A 23,262-nucleotide genomic window follows, 5' to 3' on the forward strand; every position below is an offset into this window, starting at 1 on the left:
GCAGCTCCCACACCGCCCCCCGCGGCTCCCGCTGGTACTGCAGCTCCCACACCGCCCCCCGCGGCTCCCGCTGGCACTGCAGCTCCCACAGCGCCTCCCGCCCCCCCGCGGCTCCCGCTGGCACTGCAGCTCCCACAGCGCCCCCCGCGGCTCCCGCTGGTACTGCAGCTCCCACAGCCCCACACCGCCCCCCGCGGCTCCCGCTGGCACTGCAGCTCCCACAGCGCCCCCCGCGGCTCCCGCTGGCACTGCAGCTCCCACAGCGCCCCCCGCGGCTCCCGCTGGCACTGCAGCCTCGGGGCAAAGGGGTCGTCACACACGAGCAGCGCAACAGCTGAGGCGGTTTCTCTGGTAACCAACTGAGCGCTGTAAACAACAGCCAACAACATGGTGAGTGTGAGCAGAGCACAGGCTGAGGATGTCTGTGAGTGGGAGTGAGTGTGGGAGGGAGTGTGTGTGAGTGTGTGTGAGTGAGTGTGTGAGTGTGTGAGTGAGTGTGTGAGAGTGTGTGAGTGAGTGTGTGAGTGAGTGAGTGTGTGAGTGTGTGGGAGTGTGTGAGTGTGAGTGAGTGAGTGAGTGTGTGAGTGAGTGAGTGAGTGTGAGTGAGTGGGAGTGAGTGAGTGAGTGTGTGTGAGTGTGTGTGAGTGAGTGTGTGAGTGTGTGTGAGTGAGTGTGTGAGTGTGAGTGAGTGTGTGAGTGTGAGTGAGTGAGTGTGTGAGTGAGTGAGTGTGAGTGAGTGAGAGTGAGTGAGTGAGTGAGTGAGTGTGTGTGAGTGTGTGTGAGTGAGTGTGTGAGTGAGTGTGTGAGTGAGTGTGAGTGAGTGAGTGTGTGTGAGTGTGAGTGAGTGTGTGTGAGTGAGTGTGTGAGTGAGTGTGAGTGAGTGAGTGAGTGAGTGTGTGAGTGAGTGTGTGAGTGAGTGGTGAGTGAGTGAGTGTGTGTGAGTGAGTGTGTGTGAGTGAGTGTGTGAGTGAGTGTGAGTGAGTGTGTGAGTGAGTGAGTGTGTGTGAGTGAGTGTGTGTGAGTGTGAGTGTGTGAGTGAGTGTGTGTGAGTGAGTGTGTGAGTGAGTGTGTGAGTGAGTGTGAGTGAGTGAGTGTGTGTGAGTGTGAGTGAGTGAGTGTGTGTGAGTGTGTGTGAGTGAGTGAGTGTGAGTGACTGTGAGTGAGTGTGAGTGAGTGAGTGAGTGTGAGTGAGTGTGAGTGAGTGAGTGTGAGTGAGTGAGTGAGTGAGTGTGAGTGTGTGAGTGAGTGTGAGTGAGTGAGTGTGAGTGAGTGTGAGTGAGTGAGTGTGAGTGAGTGAGTGAGTGTGAGTGAGTGAGTGTGAGTGTGGGAGTGAGTGTGAGTGAGTGAGTGTGAGTGAGTGTGAGTGAGTGAGTGAGTGTGAGTGAGTGAGTGTGAGTGAGTGTGAGTGAGTGTGAGTGTGAGTGAGTGAGTGAGTGAGTGTGAGTGAGTGAGTGTGAGTGTATGGAAGAGAGAGTGTGAGGTGTAGTGTAGCATTGAGGCCGAGCGATCACTCGGCCACAGACGGTTCCCATTGACGGTGTCGCCTTTAATGCGCATTCAGTCTGTACTTTGTTGGTTTCTGGTCACACACCTTCACTGACTGTTGTTTGCCCCGAGTGTGTGTGTGTGTGTGTGTGTGTGTGTGTGTGAGTGTGAGGGGGTAACGGCCGGAGTCTAACCGCAGCCACACCCACAGAGAGTGACCGTTGATATCGCTGTCTGGGCCAAGGTTTCCCACTTGTCCAGCCAGGACCACCCTCCCGGTAGGGCTGTGGCTCTGCCGGGGTTAACGGGAGCTGAGGGGGGATTCCCCGCACCCACAGCGACCAGTCTGTCCGTCCATCAACACGATCGATCGTACAACAACAACAACAAGATTCCATTTATAGAGCGCCTTTCACGTCGGGAGGACGTCCCAAGGCGCTGGACAGTTGGGTCAGGACCCGAGCATTGGGGGGAAATGGTCAGGGTGAGGGGAGGGGAGGGAGGGAGTGAGGAGGGGGAAATGGTCAGGGTGAGGGGTGGGAAGGGAGGGAGCGAGGAGGGGGGAATGGTCAGGGTGAGGGGAGGGAAGGGAGGGAGCGAGGAGGGGGGAATGGTCAGGGTGAGGGGAGGGGAGGGAGGGGTGAGGAGGGGGAATGGTCAGGGTGAGGGGAGGGAAGGGAGGGAGCGAGGAGGGGGGGAATGGTCAGGGTGAGGGGAGGGAAGGGAGGGAGCGAGGAGGGGGGGAATGGTCAGGGTGAGGGGAAGGAGGGAGGGGGTGAGGAGGGGGAAGAGAGTCGAGAGCGGAGCTGAAGGCTGAAGGTCAAAGAGAAAGGCCTTGAGACCGGCCTTGAAGGAGGAAAGGGAGGAGGCGGCGAAGGCACTGGGGATGGAGTCCCAGAGTTGATCGTAGAATCAATCCACTGTCAAGCCTTGGGTGCCCCAGGGCTCCAGTCCAGAGAGGGCACAGTTTGAAAACTATTGTAGGTTTTATGAAAGAAAGCGGCTTTGAACGTCAAGCGTTGGACACCGGCCTCGGGAGGAGCCGCAGACAGACACCCACGGGAGGCGGTGGACCAAGCGAAGCAGGAACAGTAGCGCAGCTCCAAGAAGATTCAGGGCAAAACTGACCGTGGGGCTAATTAGGTAACGCAGGGAAGAGTAAAGTGGGGGTTGGGGGGTGGGTGGGGGATAGTGAATTGGTCAAAATAGATAAAGGGAGAGTTGCTCAGATAATTAGACCGGTGGACGAAAACAGCAGAAACCACAGAAAGCGGAAAGTATGTGGTTGGTGAGAGGAGGAGGTCAGTTGTGCTTCCTTCCTTCCTTGTTAATCTCAACTACTGCACCAGTATTCACGGTGACTAACAGTAGATACGGCTCAATGTAGAATCATGAACCCCCCCCCCGCGCCCCGTAAAAAATAATTTGACTAAAAATAAAGAATGCAAAGGATTATGTAGTAATAGGTTATGACGTATGATTTTGTACAAGAAATGTAAAAGCTGTAGTGACTTTTAACCTATTCTGTTCTGATCTCTCTCACTGATTCTCTTTCATTCTCTGCCCTGTGCCAGTCAAAAAAGGAGAAAAAGAAAAAAAAGGTATGAAGGCTTTAGTGTAAGGCATTATAATAGAGTTAGACAGCGGTAACTTCATATATCTTTTAAGGTTTTTAGTTTCCGACTGCATAAGGAAGTGAAGAACAACGGTGATTAGAGAGAAAAGCTAACTTACTTGAACGTAAGAATATACAAGACCAGAAAGAGGGAGAAAGTATATATATATCTATAGTTCTTAGACTGGTTCCATTTTCAAATACCATCTCTCGCTATCTCTCAGATGCCCACTCATCCTTTTCTCTATCAAAAACCTATATAATTCCTTTCTGCAAACGACCCATAATATGCTGCGGCATAATATGGTATGAATGCAATTGAAATATTTCACCCACAGAATACCCAGTCAGTTAGTTCACTCTACGGTATGCTCTGATATCGACCTAACTGATGAAAGAGACCCAAGCGGTGCATTCCGTGTCAACGTGCAACGCGGAAAGATACCGAGACTCCAGTATCTTGCATTCAACGGCCACTACATGAAGTGGTTCGAGCACTCGCCTCGCAAGCGAGAGGGGCCTGGGTTCGATTCCCGGGCGGGCAGGGCGGGGCGGGGCGAACCCTTAGGCGAGTTTCCTTACTCCGCACGCCTCCGTTTCCCTAGCAGTAAGTAGGAATCCAGATGTGAGTCGATTGGCGGATCACTTTCCGGGTATAATAATCCCTTCAAAAAAGAAAAATGTATTAAAATAATTATAATTTTGTCAATTAATCCAAGAGCTGTTTGTGGGGGACGCTGCTGTGCGCAATTGGCTGCCGCGTTTCACCCTCTAAATATACAGTCAATTCACTTTACAGTATATTCTGTGAAGCGCTTTGAAACGGCGCAATGATGTGATAAGGCGCTGTATCAAATGCCAGGATTATTATCATTAAATGGGGTTTGTGTGTTGATTTTAAGAGCAAATGGAATATTCTAAGGACATTTCATATTTATATTTGACAATATTTCAATTTCTAAATCACATTGATGGCTTTGTGAACTTAATTTTATAGTGTGTCCAGCGTCTGAACTCCACTGTTTCTTACCCATGGGTTTTAATGCTTTTTTCCCCCTCTTTATGCTTGTGATGGGTAATGCATTTGAAACACACCTTGTCACAGTGGGCTAAATGCACCACTGTGTGGAAGACTTGTGGTCATTTGTAAAAAGGCTTCGGTAAAGCAAAATAGCAGCACTACAGAAGCGTTAAGGAGTACTGAAGAGAGTCGCAGTCCCGCTGCTTGTCCAGCCAGGACCCCCCCTCCCCGTTAGTTAGGGCTTTGGCTGTGGGGTTACCAGGAGCTGAGGGGGGGGATTCCCTGCCCCCAGTGACTGGTCGGCCCTTCCAGGTCCCGCTGATGAGTCGGGCCGGACTGTGCCCTGGGACACTGCGGCCCCTCCAGGCTCAGGAACCGGACTAGAGACCGGCACAGGGTGGGGGCTCGATTCTAACAGTCTGGGGCCAGTGCAGCTCAGAGTGGACCCCACGTACCTCTGCCCCCACCCGGGGGATGTTTAGTGCTGAACCTAAAAAAAAGAGAAGGGCAGAAAATATTTACAAATGTTGACGTTAACAAAACTAAAGGGGGTATTACTGTGTTACCATCCATGGTAAAACTCGAGAGCGCGCCTTGTTTTTGTTATAAATGATTGGCGGATCGCTCTCTGGGGAATAACAATCATTTAAAAAAATAATGATAATAATTTGGTCATTCAATCCACAGCTGTTTGTGGGACACTGCTGTGCGCAATTGGCTGCTGCGTTTCGCCCATAAATCGAACAGCGAAACAATCTCGCTCTTCTCAAAAGAGAATAATGTAATTGTTTTGGAGTAGAACTCGTATACAAATAGCTTGAAATAAAAAAAAAAACAGGTGGAAAGTCAAGGTGTGATTGAACGTGCAGCAACGTGTATTTTTTCTGTTGGAAATTACAACAGTACTTTGATTTTCAATACATGTCCATGTTTCTTTTGAATGAAGAAGGGAAAAAAGAAGTCCAAACTCGATGATAAAGTAAGCAAAGAAGAGGAGGAGAAAAATTACTTAGAAGAAGGTAAAAAATATCCTTGAAATTATTCTTGTGATTCTAGTATTATGAACAGATCATTATTCCCCACATGATTGTAAATTTATTTCGAAAACTGTGCAACGTCTAAACAGGTTCCCTTTTCTTTTTTAAGGAACGGGTTGAATATCTTTCCCCCTGACGTCTGGTACCCAGCGCTTAAATATAGCGTAGCCATGTTATAACACACTTGTGTTAGCTGTCCTGTTTGCCTACAAACACACAGTAACTATTTGTCACAGTAAATCCTGTGAAGCACTTTGAGGCATTTTGATGATGTGCTCAAGCATCACCTCATCGCCAACGGAAGGATTATATTAAAACACAATCTAGTTAAACTGGTTTTATACCACAGAGTTTACATGCGGTAAACGCCAGCGCGGTTGGCGTTTCACCTTCTGCACGGAGTAAATCCCACCGGTTCCATTTCCTTTCTGTTCGACAGAAGAAGCACGACTTAAAGCTGAACGTGAGGAGCGAGAGAGAAAAGAAAGAGAGAGACTTGAGCAAGAAGAGAGAGCAAGGATCGCAGCTGAGGTCTGTCCATTTTGTTGACTATATTTTAATACCCGTCATAAATTTTAAGTGCTCCGAGGTGTGAAGAGCGCGACATAAAAGCAAGTTATTGTTGTTGTAAATGAAGGGATGAAGGACAACATTTTCTACCCAATCAAAATCACTGACGTAGAAAATTACTTCCTTACCTTTCGCTGACATTTCTCAACTGCTAAAGATTTGGGTTGGATCACATATAACACAGGGCCAAAGTGCGAGCACTTAAATACTATATGAATTATGTATACTAATTGGAGTTGATCAGCCATGATCTGATAGAATGGTGAAGCAGGCTCGAGGGGCTGAATGACCTCCTCCTGTTCCTATATGAAATTAATGTGTACCTTATTGAATTTCCATGATTTTTCTGGTGCTTGTAGTCAAGAATGGTAAAACATTTCAAAAGTTATGTGTAAAGTTGTAAGGGTTTAACTGCAAAACCCATCATTTCAGGGTTTTTTAAAATTAAAAAATCAATTGTGGAGTCCTGTAGCTCAGTGGTTAGAGCACTCACTTTGCAAGTGAGAGACCTGAGTTCAATCCCCGGGGGGTCAGGGCCAAACCTTGGGCAAGTTTCCTTACCCCACACAGAGCCTAATAATAATCCCTCGAAAACCCAAAACAATACTAAATTGGTCATTTTCAATCTACGACTGTTTGTGGGACATTGCTGTGCGCAATTGGCTGCCGCGTTCGCCCACAAATATACAGTCAATTCACTTTACAGTGTGTTCTGTGAAGCGCTTTGGGACGTCCTCCCGACGTGAAAAGCGCTATATCAAATGCAAGGATTATTATTATTATTATTAATTGATGGAGACAGGACAGAATAGGAGAGGATATTCAGTGGTAGTTTTTAAAATACCCAGTAGAATATACGTATAAATAGTTTGAAATAAAAAAACCACAAACAGAAAGCGAAAGTGTTATTGAATATGAGTAATAAGTATTTTTTCTGTTGGAACTTATAACCTTGTACTTAGATTTTCATTGCTACATCAAATGCAAGTATTATTATTATTGAAAACAATCCTTTTGTATCCCTGTAAGCGTTTGGACCACTTTGGTGACCGTCACATATTGGGGAGATTACTTAACCACAATGCTCTTAAACGCCCTGACCTCATATGAATGATTTCTTGGCAAAGAGACAGTCTCACTGATAGATATCTCAGTCAGCCTTCCTCCATTGTCCTTATTGCAAATGTTTTTAATCAAGTTATAACATAATCTGATTTAAAGATTTAAATAGGTCACAGAACACAGCGGACTACACAATGAAGTTTTCTCTTCTTGGAAGGAGTTAAGTGTGGTTATGTACGTCCTTCTGTGGGTACAGTAATGTAAATTGGGAAAATTATGGGTGAGCCAAATTGTACAAAGTTTCTTGAATTGAGCGATACATTCGAATACAAAAAAAAACTTTGTACGAAATGGAAACTGAATGTAAACTCTTTTTGGAATAGCTAAACTGGGTATTTAGACCCCTTTTTCAGATGGCACCTGAAGACTTTCCTCTTCGACCCTTCTCACGGTCACCTCCTCCCTCCCCCCCCCCCCCCCGGCTCTGTGTTATGCTCCGTCACTGTTCAGCGCTCAGAGACATGACCTGGTGTGAAGGGCGCTATATAAACGCAAGTTGTTGTTGTTGTGTTTAACCTTTTTTTTAAAAAAAACTGCAAACAGGACAAAGAACGTAAAGAAATCGAACTGCCCGAACTCCGACATATTCTGGAAGTACATGAACATATCATTCATAAACAACTGAAACTACGCAGACAAAATATTAAGGTGACATTTCTCAAATATTATTTTCACCATTTCCTTTAGGTTTTCACCCAAAATAGTGCATCACTTTCCTACTTAATCCCCAATAAGGATTGGAATGTGCTGTAAGATTCTATGATTCTCTTTGCTTCCTTCTGTAGATACAGTATTGTACATTTTATAGGCAGGAATATTTAAACTCGGGGATATTTCAAAATATAATTTGACGCGGTATCTATTTTCACACGAACCCTGGATATCAAAACGTGGAACCTTTTATTTTTGATCTTGAAAACACATGGTTTAGCTTCTCCAGGACTCTGTCGGGCAGTTATACCAATGCGAGTTGCTATTGTTGTTGTTGAGTTGTTGGCTATGGTGAAGAGTACGTGTTTGCTTCTCTGCTCTGCTTGCAGTGGGCACGCTATATGCGGTGCGATGGGACTCCGGATCCAGCAATACTGGATGAGATCAACACGTTCATCAACCTTTCCGCAGAGAATCCAATGGTAGAAATAAAATTCTTGCTGGAGGAATGTAGGACGATTCTAAAAGTAAGTACTTGACTGACGAAAAACAGTATTTCAACTACATCATGTAGCTCAGTGGTTAGAGCACTCGCCTCGCAAGCGAGAGGACCCGGGTTTGATGCCCAGGTCGGGCACAAATTTAGGCACGTTTCCTTACTGCACACACACGCTTCTGTTTTCTCAGCAGTAAGTAGGAACCTGTTTTTTTGTCGATTGGCGGATCGCTCTCCAGGGGTAATAATCCCTTCAAAAAACAAAGTGCGGTCACTTAATCCAAACTGTTTGTGGGGACGCTGCTGTGCAGAATTGGTTGCCATGCTTTGCCCAGCAAAATATGCAGTCAATTCACTTTACAGTGTATATCCTGTGAAGCGCTTTGAGACGTCTCAAAGACGCGATGAGGCGTTGTATCACATGGAAGGATTATTATTATTTTATATATAATTAACATTGCAGAACATCCAGAAATGTTGCAAATCATTGAATTGAGTTTTAATCTTTCAAGTTGTTTTTTTCTGTAGTTCGTTATAATTAACCTGACCATTTTCTTTGTGAATTTTGCACGCTCTTGTTATTGCAGCTGATAAATGAATTGGAGTCTTTATTAATCGACACTCCCGCGAGCGAGATGGACAGCCCCATTGTGCTTCAGCACCAACGCACAATTGTATATTTACAGGAACTCGTCTCCCAGAAAAATGACAAAGTCACTGAATACTTCTTACAGGTACAGACCATTGACCTGTTACAATAGGCTCATCAGTGCAATAACAATTTACATTAACTGTGCCTTTCTGAATTAGTTGGGCCTCCTTTATAACTGATGCATAATTAATAGCGAGATTGCTCTGTGACCCGTGGATGAGGGTAATAATTAAATGTAAAAATTTGTTTTATTCAGTCAGTAACATTCTTGTTTATTGTTTTCGCAAGGTATTGTTTTCCGCTGAGCCATTATTCTCATTAACTCTTGGCGATGGATTTCGAGTGCGTGCCGCACGTCTGGCTTCAAAATGATTTTCTTTTGCAGAACGCTGTTTCCCTTGTTGACATCGAGACAGGGAACATGCAGGAGGTAGTCGGAGATGAGAACGTTACTCAGTGCGTGTGGGCAAACCTCAACAAAAATCCCAGGTACCTTCAATGTGGACAGTGAAAACAGTTGTTAGAAATAGGCTGATTGTATTTCTCCTTCCCACCCCTCTCGGCTCCCACCCCCTCTCTCTCTCTTTCTCTCTCTAACTCTCTCCCCCTGGAGGGACCCATCCTGCTGACCTAATTCCGGGCACGTATCAGACGCAGGTTGGCAACAACCAAGGCTTTTTTTTAAATGTACATTTTTAAAAATGTTTTAAGACGCCATATACATGTAAATTTGTGTTGTATTTGCAAATAAAATAACAGGCACTAACGGAACCAGGAGATTTAAAGGCGAGTTCAAAGATAGGGCTCCAGAACCACGCAAAAAAAATCTCCTTGACGATTTTAGGGACGTCTTTTTCAATCCTGTTTATATTACAGATTCAAGGGCTACGATTTCCAAGAAGCCAAAATGGAATTTGAGCTTCCTAAAGCCCTGACGATGTGTGACATTGCGGTGAGGATCATGCATGTGCATTATGACCATCTGACTTGCCTTGAGCCTGTTTGCCAGATGTTGACAAATAGTAACACAAAGGTGAAGGTCGGGGTACACGCAACATTTGAAGAAAATATGCACGCAGACAATGAGCTATCTGACGATGACACAAAGCAGACAACTCAGTCAGACAAGTCCAAGGTATCAAGTTGAAAATTGTACTTGCACGCATTATAATGCAATATAATAATAATTATAATCATAATAATGATAATAATAATAATGATCCTTGCATTTGATATAGCGTCGTTTGAACATCTCAAAGCTTCACAGATTATACTGTACAGAGAATTGACTGTTTATTTTACTGGCAAAATGCCTGCAAGATGATTATATCAAATGCAAAGATTATTATTATTGTTATATGTTGTGATCAATGACTAGATTCTTTACAAGAAATTTGAAAGGTAATATAATTGAATACTTTACATTGTTTGTGTTTTTAAAATCTGTTTATTGACATATTTTAGGCATACACAAATCAACTCGTTTACTTATCATAGGATAGAATTAAGGTCGTACGTAAGCATTAAGTATCATTATTATTTCTTCAGTGTAAGGGGAACATTGACTATAAGTTTTAGAGTCCTGTTCAAGTTACTATATAATACAAACAGAGAAACCACGTCACAATGTCTTTGCTCGCAATAGAACAACCATAATTGAGAGGTAAAGTTTGTGATATTTTAAGTCGGTGTTGGGTTAATTTACACGGACCACAGGGTGGCAGCACACCTTCTGGGTAAGTGGACTCTTCTCTCTTCTCCCTTTCCCTTCTTTTTAGATCCTCAAATAATGTTCCTTTGCTGAATGGTTGAGTAGTGATCTGTGTAGGCGTCTGAATTTCAAAGAAAATCAACCTGAAGAAACTGATTCTAAAATTATTATGCAGAGCAATGCTTGTGGTATTAGTCATATAATCCCACAGGGGAATTGTACATATTGGCATTTTTTTTAGTTTAAAATAACTTGCTTATTTTCTTCATTCTGATAAAGAACTATTAAAACCCACATGCATTTTCCTACAGTTGCTATTTCTGTTTTGGAGTAGCCACAAAACTGGAAACCAATCCACATTTACTTTTGTCACTTGAAATTTTGCTTTCTCCCGTTGTGGGTAATTCGGTTGAAATCCGCGGCTGTTTGTGGGTCACTGCTGTGCGCAATCGGCTGCCGTGTTTCTCCCACAAATATGCGGTCAATTCACTTTACAGTGTATTCTGTGAAGCGCTTTGAGACGTCTCAAAGACGCGATATCAAATGCAAGGATTATTTTTATTAAAAAGGAGTCCCACAAACAGTGGGAAACGAATGACCATTGTTTATTTGGGGGATTGATGGCCAGGAAACCGGGAGACAGAAACTCCCTTCTGTTTCCGAATCGTGCCAAGGGATCCTTAACGTCCACCTGAACACGCAGATGTACAAATAAAAATTCTCAACTGATAGCTGCAAGGACTGAGTTCCTAATAAAAAGCAAATGTGGTGAAATAAATTAACATAACGTGTAGGAGCAGGAGTCGGCCATTCGGCCCTTCGAGCCTGCCCCGCCATTCAATCATGGAAACTTGGATTCAAGTTCTTGAATGCATTTTTTTCCTTTTAATAGGATTGCATTGTGAGTTAGATATTGCATGATCAATGTTCTATGATGACATCCAAAGAACAATTGACATGTTCCTTTGGGAATTATCTTCTCATCTTTCTGTTATATCTAGCAACTTTTATCTGTCAGCAGTCCAGATGACACAAAAAGCCAGACGCCAAGCAAAGAGAAAGTAAATGGAATCCGGGATGTGAAAACACCGACGCTTGAAGCGGAAATCATTTCAAGTAAGCAATAATCTTTTCTTCAAAACTTGGGTTGTGGATACAGATAGAGTATATGCAATGTAGAATTGAGATTTTTTTTTAGATCACGGATGCACAGAAGCATTGAAACAACATTTTTGCTTCTACAAATTGGGAAAACAATAAAACTGGCATAAGTCGCACAATTGCCTAAGTCATACATCTGCCCAAGTCCGCTTTGAAAATTGGAAAGTTTGACAACAACAACTTGCATTTATAGAGCGTCCCAGAGTGCTGGACAGTGGCGGAGCAGGATGCCAAGCCAGGGGGAGGGGTAGGGGACCATAGGCGCGGTCAAAGAGGAAGTTCTCCATACTTTGCATATGTCATATTACATATATTAAATGTGTAGTCCCAACTGATAATAATAACAATAATAAAGACATCCCTTGCATTTGAGATAGAGTTTTCGAGATGTCTCAAAGGCCTTCACAGAATATACTGTAAAGTGAATTAACTGTGAATTTTTTGGGCGAAAGGCGGCAGCCAATCGCGCACAGTGATGTCCCACAAACAGTTGTGGATAGAGTGATGTTGCAGAATGAAGAAACGGTTACTATCGGACAATGTGCATGGCGAGCAGCCAGAAGAACCCAGACGAAACAGCCAGAAGAACCCAGATGAAACCGATCAGATCGGTGTCCCTGGATGGGCTCGATAATAATTAGGAACCTGGGACCTTAATTTTTCGAGTAATAGATCCACCAAATCAACAGCGTAGCAGCTCGGGGAGCGTGCACACTATCGTCAAGTAGCGTATTAGCTCAGGGAGCTATTAAGATAGATATAAGGTTAGCTCAGGGAGCTATCGAGAATAGGTATACCACAATCGAAAGTAGTAATGGGTTCCGAGGAAGATTGGAAGACCGTATTGACTAAATACGTAGAGACGAAGCGGCCCGGTTACGGGGAATGTTTGGGGAATCCATTACAAGGCCGACAGGGGGTATGGAATAATGCCCAAGTACTTTTAAAGGGCAAGGCTTGGGAAAAGAACAAAAGGGCTGTAGCTATAGTTAGTGCGGAACAAGAGAGAAAAGAGCTGGAACGGAAATGACAAGAGGAGAAGGAGAGAAACAAGGACTTAGAAGAGCAAGTTAGAAAATTGAAGGAACAATTGGAGAGTGAGAAACGACAACAGCAGCTTCAACTGACTTACAGAGGAAAGCAGAAAAGACAGAAAGGGAAGCAGAGAGGGCTATCCAGGGTAAACAACAGGTAGAAAAAGAAAACCAAGAGTTAGAGGGAAAAGTTACTCAGTTGGAGGCGGCTGTACAAGTTATGTACAAAACCCCCGCTGAGGAAAAGTCAGGAGGTGGGATTAACCATGATAAGTGCACGAAAGAAACTGAGAGATTAAAACGTCAATTGTCTGTAAAACTAGGAATGCAATGTGCTTTTACGGGATATGATGGAGGTGATGTTGATTGGGATAGTTTGGAGCACGAGGCTGCTCGTTATGACCGGGAGGAGGATCCTCCAGACTATTCCCCCGGATACCACCAGTTTGCGGCACCGATGGCGCCACTAACCACTACAAATCATCCAAAGTCAAGTGGTATCATTGAAAGAATGAATCGGACACTGAAAACAATGATACGAAAATTGGCACAACAAAACTCACAAAACTTTATATTCCCAGGCCAACTTTGATCACGTACTCACTTGCTGACCCTGCAAGGCCCTGCACAATTCCATATGCGGAGCTCTTTTGTTCCTTTGCCCAAAACCGATCTGACCGGTTTTGTCTGGGTTCTTCTGGCTGTATCGTCTGGGTTCTTCTGGCTGTTTCGTCTGGGTTCTTCTGTCTGTATCGTCTGGGTTCTTCTGGCTGTTTCGTCTGGGTTCTTCTGTCTGTATCGTCTGGGTTCTTCTGGCTGTATCGTCTGGGTTCTTCTGGCTGTATCGTCTGGGTTCTTCTGGCTGTATCGTCTGGGTTCTTCTGGCTGTATCGTCTGGGTTCTTCTGGCTGTGTTGTCTGGGTTCTTCTGGCTGTATCGTCTGGGTTCTTCTGGCTGTATCGTCTGGGTTCTTCTGGCTGTATCGTCTGGGTTCTTCTGGCTGTATCGTCTGGGTTCTTCTGGCTGTATCGTCTGGGTTCTTCTGGCTGCTCGCCATACACATTGTCCGATAGTAACCTTTTCTTCATTCTGCAACAGTGACCACATTTTTGTTGAGGGCTTATTACCCCCGGAAAAGCGATCCGCCAATCGACTCACAGCCGGTTCCTACTTACTGCCGGGTAAACAGAGGGTGTGCGCGGAGTAAGGAAACTTACCCAAACAATCGGTTAAATAATTACTTGTGTATGTTTAGATGGATTGATAACTCCGTCACCAACAGACAGGGAGAAGCATCTGTTGCCACATTTACCTGTTGGTATGGGTGTCACTCCACCTATGTCTCAGCACGTGACTCCACCTCAGTCCAGGCCTTTGACTCCACCTATAGATTTGGAGGACGGGTTTACAGCTGACCTGAACGAGTACACACCTTTAGGTGGCGTGTTTTACTTTGATGTCCTGAAACTGCCACCTCAGCCCACGTTTATTAACGGATGGACAATCGTACAGGTATGGTAAAACTCTCCCCGCATTTTACAATCAAAAAACACAGGGCAAGATAGGATTTGTCATAGCTTTGTAACTCCAACACAAACTCAATCCTCTTGGGAAGTCCAACATAAAATATACAGCAAAATTCGCATAAATCTGAACTGTGTAATTCGTATAATCGCCAAAGCTGTATATTTGCCCAAGTCCTGTTTGAGAGTTTATATTCTATGCAAGTTTGACATAACTCATACTTTGCATAAGTCGTATTAAATATATGGTTCCAACTGACTGTACAATGTTCAGCCGTGTACAAAATTCAAATGAGTTTTTTTTTTAAATTTGCTACAATTCAATGACAGAACACGTTTTCTGGATAAAGTGATGGAATCGTTTAAGTTTCTTTTACTGGCAGCTGAACTCCCCAAACGCCTCGTGTGTGTGTTTTTTTAAAACAAATGAATGGTGTAACAAATGTGCCGGATCTTTGTGTAGAAGGATGTGTAATGATTTGATAAGTAATGGCTACCGGCAAAGGAACTCAGTGATGTCAAAGTAGAAAATAATATGGCCTGGGCGGATGCCTGTAGGATATTAGTTAGAGCACTCGCCTCGCAAGCCAGAGGGCCTGGTAAGAGCGAAGCATTTCGCCCCGCCCGAGAATCGAACTCGGGTCCTCTCGCTTGCGAGGCAAGTGCTCTAACCAATTCGTTACAGGATCCCCACAATAATGGAGTCACTTTGAGTTGCACAGCTTCTCTTCAAAACAGGTTTCAAACCAAAGTTCCCCAGCAAGTTAAAAAGGTGGGTCCTGGGCATCGAAGGAATTGTAGCTTACTTACCACTAGACTTTTTGTGCTTCTGTAGTTCAATCCTTCCTGACATCCTATTCTGCTTTTCTGGTCAGGTATCGGATACAGGTTTACAAATGTATCCGTACCCCTCGGAAAGAGTGAGACAAACCAATTCAAATATAGGCACAGACATTCCCGAGGAAAGAGAAGGGGAAATCATTCTTCCTTCATTACCAGCCGGGATAAGGGTCCAACTCCCTAACACTGCGATGTTCTTTGAACAACCAACACCAGCTCGATGGAATCCTGCAGGTAACACGTTCACTCAGTGAGCGACAATTTCATCTCAGTTGCATTTTAATGTTCCATCTACACAATGTCACTCAATCCACCACTGTTTGTGGGACGCTGCTGTGCGCATTTGGCTACTGCGTTTCACCCACAAAATATAGTCGATTCACTTTACTGTATATTCTGTGAGGCGCTTTGAGACGTCTCGACATAATAAGGTGGTATTATCAAATGCAAGTATTATTAATTGTCAATTATAAATATTTAATAGAATGTAATCCTCAAGAGGTTTAATCCTTTGTTGTGTTGTCTATAAACATCTTCTAGATTGTATTTGCATTGTGTAAACATCATCTACTCTACAAATGCCAGGGTTTATGTATGTCTTTTTTGTTTTTGAAGCTAACTGTTGGGTCCTGGATGGCATTAGCAACATTCAGTTTGACGAGGAGGAGAAGACGCTGGGATTTAAGATGGACACCTTCAACATTTTCACTATGTTACAGAGAGCTCATGTTAACATGCCATTTAAATCCTGGCTGCTCAGACCCACAGCAACAACAGAGGCTATGTTTACTGTTGTTGCCATCTATGTGGAGGTGAACATAGTCATACAAGTGAAGGTGAGGGACTTGTTTTTGTCGCAACTCAACAGTATTATAGTGAACAAAATGCAAAATGCTGCAGATGCTGGGAATCTGAATGATAAGTGTTATAATAATTATTAGCCGGCTGGTGAATGTGGTTTAGGATCTGCCTCCGCCCGCTGAGAGGTAGAAGGCGTTTTCTGTGCTGAATCCTCACGAGACTGATTTGATGAAGTCCAGTAAAGTTAATATTTTCATTTGATTTATCAAACAAAAATAAAACGGACAGGGTTTGTGTCGCCTGAACCCTCTCCCTGAAGACCCTGAGAGTGAAGACCCACCGGAGACTGACAACCTTGCCCACATCAGAGGAAAATGGATGTCAGCATCTTCTCTCATGTACGCGCTGAAAAACAGCGGCCTGAACATTTTCCCCGGATACGAATCTGACGCGTACGTTGAAATAAATGCCAAGGTTAGAGAGCGTTGCCTGAATGTTTGCTCAGAACGCGGAATTTTTGCTTTAGAAAAAGACCTCAAATGCAATGATTTTTACATTGCCCTCAGTGTAGGGGCTAGAGCCCTCGCATCGCAAGCGAGAGGACCTGGGTTTGATTCCCGGGCAGGGCGGAACATTGGACAAGTTTCCTTACTCCACACGCCTCGGCTTACCTGGCAGTAAGTAGGAACCCGGGTGTTAGTCAATTGGCGGATCACTTTGCGAGGGTAATAAACCCTTAAAAAAGTCACTCAATCCACGACTGATCGTGGGACACTGCTGTGTGCAATTGGCTGCCGCGTTTCACCTACAGATCCTAAACTTTACAGTATATTCTGTGAAACGTTTTGAGACATCTCAAAGACGTGATAAGGCGCTGTATCAAACACAAGGATTATTATTGCTACAATAAGTCGCAAGATTGATCAGGAAGCAGCAACCTTGTGGTAATAATTTGAGAAACTTCTCCAAAACTGTTTTGTGTGATCACAGCACAAGCAGTTAGAGCTGGATACCTATATACAGATGGCGTTGGTAGCATCCACGATAGGTTTCAAATCGAGCAAGTGGAATTCAGAGTCTGGTGAGAATGACATCCTTTTGCAGGTAAATTATTGTTAAATATTTATTGTTATACCCTATGCATTTTTACAAACACAGCCTCAATGTACAATCAAAAAGGAAATGCTTCATATTTTCCCCAATTGTAACACAGACACATACAAACACATACTCCTACCTCTTATCTCAGTCCCAAAGGAACAGTCAATATAATCAAACAGATGATACACTTTCCATGGGTTTAGACATTGCCTTTACATATTTGAATCTTGCCATTTCTCACATTCGTACTTCTCAAATGTAACAAGTTAATGAAGTAGTCAAACAAATCCCTCGTGATTATAAGTAACTTCTGAAACGGGCACCGAACACAGAAACAGAGGAAAATTTGTTCTTAATTTAAAAATAATCAAATGTCACCAATTCCTGAGAAACTGTACTTGATGTGTGCAAACATGTCTAGCAAACTTTGGCAACATTTTTTTTTTCTTTTTTTAAATGACATTAGGCCACTGAACATCTTCAAGATGCAGCTTTAAATGACGGAGATTGGTCTCTTCTTTTGCTGACACCTGACAGATCAAATAAGTTGAAGATGAAGGAATCAGATGAAACGTACTCAAAGGACATTGCTGAGAACAGCAATTTCTACTCCAACCTATACCACACGGTAATGGGGGAGTCCAGTGAGGCTACAGCCCAAAGAATTAGATATTCTGATCATCTCTTTATTGATTCAGTCCATAAATTGTTGTGTGGTTCAAAGATGTTAACATACACAAACATCATCAATTGAAACTTTTATTGAACAGACTCATTTCCTTGCAGAATGTTAATTTAGTTTACAGATAAATAGACACGTTTATATTCACTCAAACTTACTTATTGAACATTCATTTATTGAGAGTTATTTAAAAATGACCTCTCTCCTCCCACACAAAAAAAAATCTCTAGTGACATTTGCAGAGGATCGGGTAAACATGAGTAGAGTAAACTTTAAGTAAAAAATATTTTTACGTCTTAAAACTAAGACTTTCCAGGTTTGGTGAAAGACGTTTTTAATTAAAGAAAAATTTAGTTTTACCAACTTTAATGCTTGGGTTTTGTTTACGACAAATGACGAGATTAAAAACCTCAATAAAAACAAACAAACCAGTCGAACGGAACCATCTTGAATCAAGGCCGAAAGGGAATTCTACGACGGTATCTGCCGTTCAGCAATCTCTCTCTGGGGTTTCCTTGTGTAGATGGGATGTATGGAATTCTCAGTTTGGTTTGGAGACTCTTAAGCGACGGTGATGAGTTTCCACGTGTGTCAGACACCCGTCTGGGCAATAAAACAACACATCTGCTTCTGTGGGTGATGTAATGATTATACGGGTGGCTGTGCATTGTGCTGAAGTCCGGTGTAAGGCCAGAGAAATTGTTGCACTGATGTCCAGGAATCTCCGGTGCCCCCATCGTTTGTCCCCACAGTTGCGGCATCAGCCGAGGCACGGAAAGTCCAGCCAATCACCAGGCTGGCCAAGAAGGTTAATGCCAGGACAAGGATCAGAGGGAAGCAGAGTCTCTGATTGTTTTTCAAGAAAGTATTCCCCAGTTCAATTAAGTGGGTTGATATTCCATCGTAACTTGGGGGAAAAAGTAATAAGGACAAGTCAAATTATATCCCCCACAAATTATACAGTCAATTCACCTTACAGTGTATTGTGTGAAGCGCTTTGAGATGTTTTGAAGACGTGAATAAAGCACTAAATCAAATGCAAGGATTATTATTAATAATGCTGATAATCCTTGCATTTGTTATAGCATCTGATCACGTTGAAATGTCTCAAAGCGCTTCACAGTAATTACTTTTAAGTGTAAGGACAAACACAGCAGCCAATTTGTACAAAGCAATGTCCCACAAGCAGCTGGAGGTGAATGGTCAATTTAACTGGAGGATTGATGGACAGACAAAATTCCTTCCTCTCTTCAAACAGTTTCCTGGGTTATTTAAGATCCACCTGAACAGGCAGATGGAACCTTGTTTTAATGTTTCATTTGAAGAATGGTAATAATAATCTTTGCATTTGATACAGTACCTGATCACAACGTTGTGACGTCTCAAAGCACTTCACAGAATATACTGTAAAATGAACTGACTATATTTTGTGGGCGAAACGTGGCAGCCAATTGTGAACAGCAGCGTCCCACAAACAGCCGTGGATTGGAAATCGAACCCGGGTCTTCTCACTTGCGAGGTGATCGCTCTAGCCACTATGCTCCAGGACTTTCCACCCAGAATAAAGCCCTTCCTCACTGCCCTGGAGTGTCATGGTTTGCAACATCTCCGAGGTCAGCGCCACCTGCAAACTTGATAGGTTTTATAGGTTTTAGTTCAAGAACTTACAATGTGCGAGATTCAGCACTCGGACATTTATTTCCAGGTTCTGCTGAGTTCGGGCTATCCACTTGGTCTTTAGATTCCTCCTCGTCCACTTCCAGTCCTTGGCAAGTGCTGTCAACATGAACGGGACAAAGGCAGACATTTTCAAGGGGTTAGGATTCCATGACTTATAAGTAACTAATTTGCAATAACAATCGACGGGTTGGGATTTGATGATAATGAGGTTGCACTGTAGCTTATTGCTAAAAGAGGGTTGGAGGTTGCAGACGGATGAGATCAAATTAGTCAAAAGGTTTCAGGATCAACGATACAACATAAAGAACAACAACTCCATTTACACAGTGCTCCTCGCACAGATAGCGTCCCAGAGCGCCCGACAGTGACAGAGCACGATGCTGAGCCAGTCGAAGTGGAAGGTCTTCAGGTGCGACCTGAAGATGGGGAAGGAAGGACCCAGGCAGAGGGAGGGATAGAGGGAGAGTGTTCCAGGGCGTAGTGGCTGAAAGCGCAGCCACCGATGGTGGAACAGAGGGCACGAGGGACAAGGAGGAGGCCAGATTCAGTTGAACGGAGGCAGCGGGTAGTGGGTCGGGGAGTGAGCAGGTCAGGAAATGTTCTGTATTTCCCCGATGACGGCAAACTAGTTTGACACTAAAGGAAAGTCAGACACAGAGCTCGTGGGACTCACCCTTTATTCTCTGGCAGGTCCTCAGAATTGCCCCAGGTGTAGCTGATAAATCGTTGCAGTGATGGACGTGATGGCCGTAAAGTCGGGGCAGCTGGATTTTTTTTGGACCCTAGATGTTTCCTAGAACAAAAAAAGTCACTTCCATCAAGAAAAAACTAAAGGCAAAGTACAACTGACATCTCGCTGCCTATTTCTATTTCTCATTATCCACTTGAGGATTCATTTAGAATATAGAGTTGGAGGAACGGGATACACAGTGATCATTTATCAGACAATCGTGCGAGGAGATGGCGCTGTGTAGACTGGTTTCTGCGGCTATCGTAGAAGTGACAAAGTCTGCACCTCGCTCGAGGTAGACTTCACGAACACGAGCGAGGTATTGTATACGTACCAACTGCCGGCATTGCTCTTCAGGTTGCCGCAGAAATTGTATTTGTCACCATCCGACAATCTCCGGAATTCTTCGCTATCCTTCAACTTTTTCTGATTACAGATGAAATAGAATTTTCAGCCAACCAGTGAAAAGCTTCGCATTGGAACCACAATAAATAGCCCGGAACAGACACAAAGAAAACTTACAATGTTAGAGTGTACAGCGGCAGGCTGCGTAAAAACCAAAACCTTGCGTTTAATTAACTGCATGTTATTCCAGAAACCTAGCGATTATCAGAATCATTAACCCTTCAATTGGCTGCCGCGTTTCACCCACAAAATATACTGTCAATTCACTTTGCGGTATAACCTGTGAAGCGCTTTGAGACGTGTCAAAAACGTGATGAAGCGCGCTATCAAATGCAAGGATTCTTTTTTATGATTAATAATAGGCATATCAACAAGTCCCAACACAAAAATGCAGAGATTGCCCAAACTCCACAAGATGCAGTAATTTTTAAATCATCTAAGAGATTAAATGAAATCTCACTTTAGCTAAAGAAAATGTTGAACTGTTCCTGCTTTGTTTGCAGTTGAGAATTCCTATTGAACCTCTGAGATTATTATGCCACTACATTTAAAAACATTTGTTCATAGAATCTTACAGCACAGAAGGAGGCCATTCGGCCCATTGTGTCTGTGCCGACTTTAAAAGAGCCACCAATAGTCCCACTCCCCCGCTCTATGCCATACATAGCAACTTAAAATTTTCCCTTTTCAAATATTTATCTAATTCCCTTTCAAAACAAGCTTAAATTGAAAGTACTGAATACTTCTTACCAATTCCAAGTGCCCTACTGTGTTTTTTGGAATAGCGGGCATACTAACTCTTCGCATGGAACCCTTAAAAAGAAAAACAAAACCTTATATGTAGATTAACATTAGGATCTTATGGTATTGATAAACATTTTGATCTTAATACACGCACACAGCAAATAGCAATACTTACTTTTCCTGAAATGGAGGATTTTTTATTTCGCAAATCGTCTGAAGGGGAATGACACAATAGTTTAATGAACTCTCTTTAGAAACAAACAAATAGAGTATGTTTGTTCATACTTTAAAATAAATATAATAATCCTTGCATTTGCTGTAGCGCCTTATCATGTCTTTGAGACATATCAAAGCCCTTCACAGGATATACTGTAAAGTGAATTGACTGTATTCACTGCACAGCAGTGTCCCACAGACAGTCGGGGATTGAATGATCAGTTTTTTTTTGAAAGCATTATTACCCCCAGAAAAGCGATCCGTCAATCGACTAACAACCGTGTTCCTACTTACTGTTGGTAAACAGAGGCGTGCGGAGTGAGGAAACTTGCTTACAGCCACCTTCCCCCACCCCACAGCGCTGAGTCAGGCTCCGCCACTGTCAAGTGCTCTGAGACGCTACCCTGTGTGGAGGGTGTTATCTCAGCACAAATTGTTGCCTAAGGTTTCTCCTTGACCGGGATTCAAACCTGGGTCCACTTGTTGTGAGGCGACTGCTCTAACCACTACACTACAGGACTCTCCATTGGAAACACATCCTGAACAGCACAGGAACTATTACCTCGGTTTTCTCCATATAAAGCTGTGATTTTTTGGTTCTGGACAATCAATAGCTTCATTTCCTCCAGTTCCGTGTGCTCTTTCGTGTACATCCGTTTCAGATTTTCCACGTGCTGGATCATAACCTCAACGGCTTTACTAACACGAGCCTCCTAGCGAACGAAAATCCATGTTAGTATCTTCTTTCCTCAACCAGAAAAAAAACAATCTCATCATCTCATGTGTTTTAAAATCAAAAACTGGGCAAAATGAGGTTTGCGACAGAGTTGTAACTCCCACACAAACTCAGGCTTCAGCGCTCAATCGTCTTTGGAAATCAAACATAAAATATACAGAGTATCATTATTTACCAATTCACCCACTGACTTCATGTATTTACTAAAGCACTTTTTGTCAACAGGAAAACAAATAGCTTCGATGTTGCGATAGAAACATGGTGATTGGTACCCAAATGCATGGAGGTAAAGCTCTGTAAGAGGAATTGTATTAATAAAATAATAATCCTTGCATTTGATATAGCACCATATCAGGTCATTGAGACGTCTCAAAGCGCTTCACAGAATACACTGTAAAGTGCAGTGACTGTATATTTTGTGGGCGAAACGCGGCAGCCAATTGCGCACAGCAGCGTCCCACACACAGCCGTGGATTGAGGGACCAAATTATTATTATTGCAATCAAAACACTTAACTTGATGAAGCACTTTAAAAATGCAGATTCTTTCCTTTCACCGGTTAGAATATTTCCGCGCACAAATAAATACACGATTGAGATTGATCGGAGTTCCCAGTTTGTCTTTTACCTGGTGAATGGCACCCAACATTTCAGCTCTGCTGGCCACTCTGGTCACTGCCTGGCCGAGAACCGCCAGACTCTTATCCAGCTTCTCCAAGATTTCCTGCGATTGTTCTTCTTGGTCTAAAAGGTACAAGGCCTGCAGAGAAAAGAGAATCAATTCAGCAGTTACTGTGGAACGGCCAAATCCTACCAAATGTTACGTTATATAGTTTGGGACACGACACGTGCAATCGACTGCGAGGTTAGTCGAGGTGAATTGGATGGACCTTGGTCTTATTTCGTCTCACGTGGGAATGGCTGAGAGACTGTGGAATGCACAGCTTCGGATAACTGTAGATAATAATAATAATCTTTGCATTTGATACAGCGCCTTATCACACCTTTGAGAAGTCTCAAAGCGCTTCACTGAATACACTGTAAAGTGTAGTGACTGTATATTTTATGGGCAAAACGCGGCAGCCAATTGCGCACAGCAGCGTCCCACAAACAGTCGTGGGTTGAGTGACTTTTTTTTGGTTGTTGTTTTAAGGGAGTAGAGAAACACATCAATTTCATGGGTGGGGGGAGAGAGTGGGGAGAAGAGGGAAGAAGGAAGAGACAGGGAGCAAGGCATTTCACAAGCAAAC

At 43.5% G+C, this 23,262-nt stretch overlaps 2 protein-coding genes across 4 annotated transcripts in view; one reads left to right on the forward strand and one right to left on the reverse strand.

The window, feature by feature from the left end:
• The first annotated feature begins 289 nt into the window (after positions 1–289).
• dnai7 (dynein axonemal intermediate chain 7) lies at positions 290–17,865 on the forward strand. 3 transcript variants are annotated; one of them, XM_042335602.1, is made up of 16 exons: positions 290–390; positions 3,060–3,086; positions 5,068–5,140; positions 5,598–5,689; positions 7,394–7,498; positions 7,891–8,028; positions 8,585–8,731; positions 9,035–9,138; positions 9,526–9,784; positions 11,362–11,476; positions 13,811–14,067; positions 14,954–15,152; positions 15,534–15,754; positions 16,008–16,193; positions 16,710–16,823; positions 17,287–17,865. In XM_042335602.1, exons 1-16 carry the CDS (start codon positions 388–390, stop codon positions 17,572–17,574), a joined length of 2,328 nt encoding a protein of 775 aa, XP_042191536.1. In that variant the 5' UTR covers positions 290–387; the 3' UTR covers positions 17,575–17,865. The 3 variants fall into 3 exon arrangements, with proteins under 3 accessions (XP_042191536.1, XP_042191538.1, XP_042191537.1); XM_042335604.1 differs by lacking the exon at positions 16,008–16,193; XM_042335603.1 differs by lacking the exon at positions 3,060–3,086.
• Positions 17,866–18,058: 193 nt separating this feature from the next.
• lrmp (lymphoid-restricted membrane protein) overlaps positions 18,059–23,262 on the reverse strand; it is a 32,815-nt gene continuing 27,611 nt past the window's right edge. Inside the window, exons 30-37 of the mRNA XM_007897309.2 lie at positions 22,641–22,772; positions 21,840–21,990; positions 21,237–21,274; positions 21,068–21,130; positions 20,247–20,338; positions 19,856–19,975; positions 19,171–19,278; positions 18,059–18,409 (exon numbers count right to left, since the gene is read on the reverse strand). Of these exons, the coding sequence (XP_007895500.2) occupies positions 18,151–18,409; positions 19,171–19,278; positions 19,856–19,975; positions 20,247–20,338; positions 21,068–21,130; positions 21,237–21,274; positions 21,840–21,990; positions 22,641–22,772 (963 nt within the window). The 3' untranslated portion in view covers positions 18,059–18,150. The remainder of the gene's footprint in view (positions 18,410–19,170; positions 19,279–19,855; positions 19,976–20,246; positions 20,339–21,067; positions 21,131–21,236; positions 21,275–21,839; positions 21,991–22,640; positions 22,773–23,262) is intronic.

Source organism: Callorhinchus milii, unplaced genomic scaffold (genome assembly GCF_018977255.1).
Source record: "Callorhinchus milii isolate IMCB2004 unplaced genomic scaffold, IMCB_Cmil_1.0 Scaffold5, whole genome shotgun sequence".
NCBI classification, from domain to species: Eukaryota; Metazoa; Chordata; class Chondrichthyes; order Chimaeriformes; family Callorhinchidae; genus Callorhinchus; species Callorhinchus milii.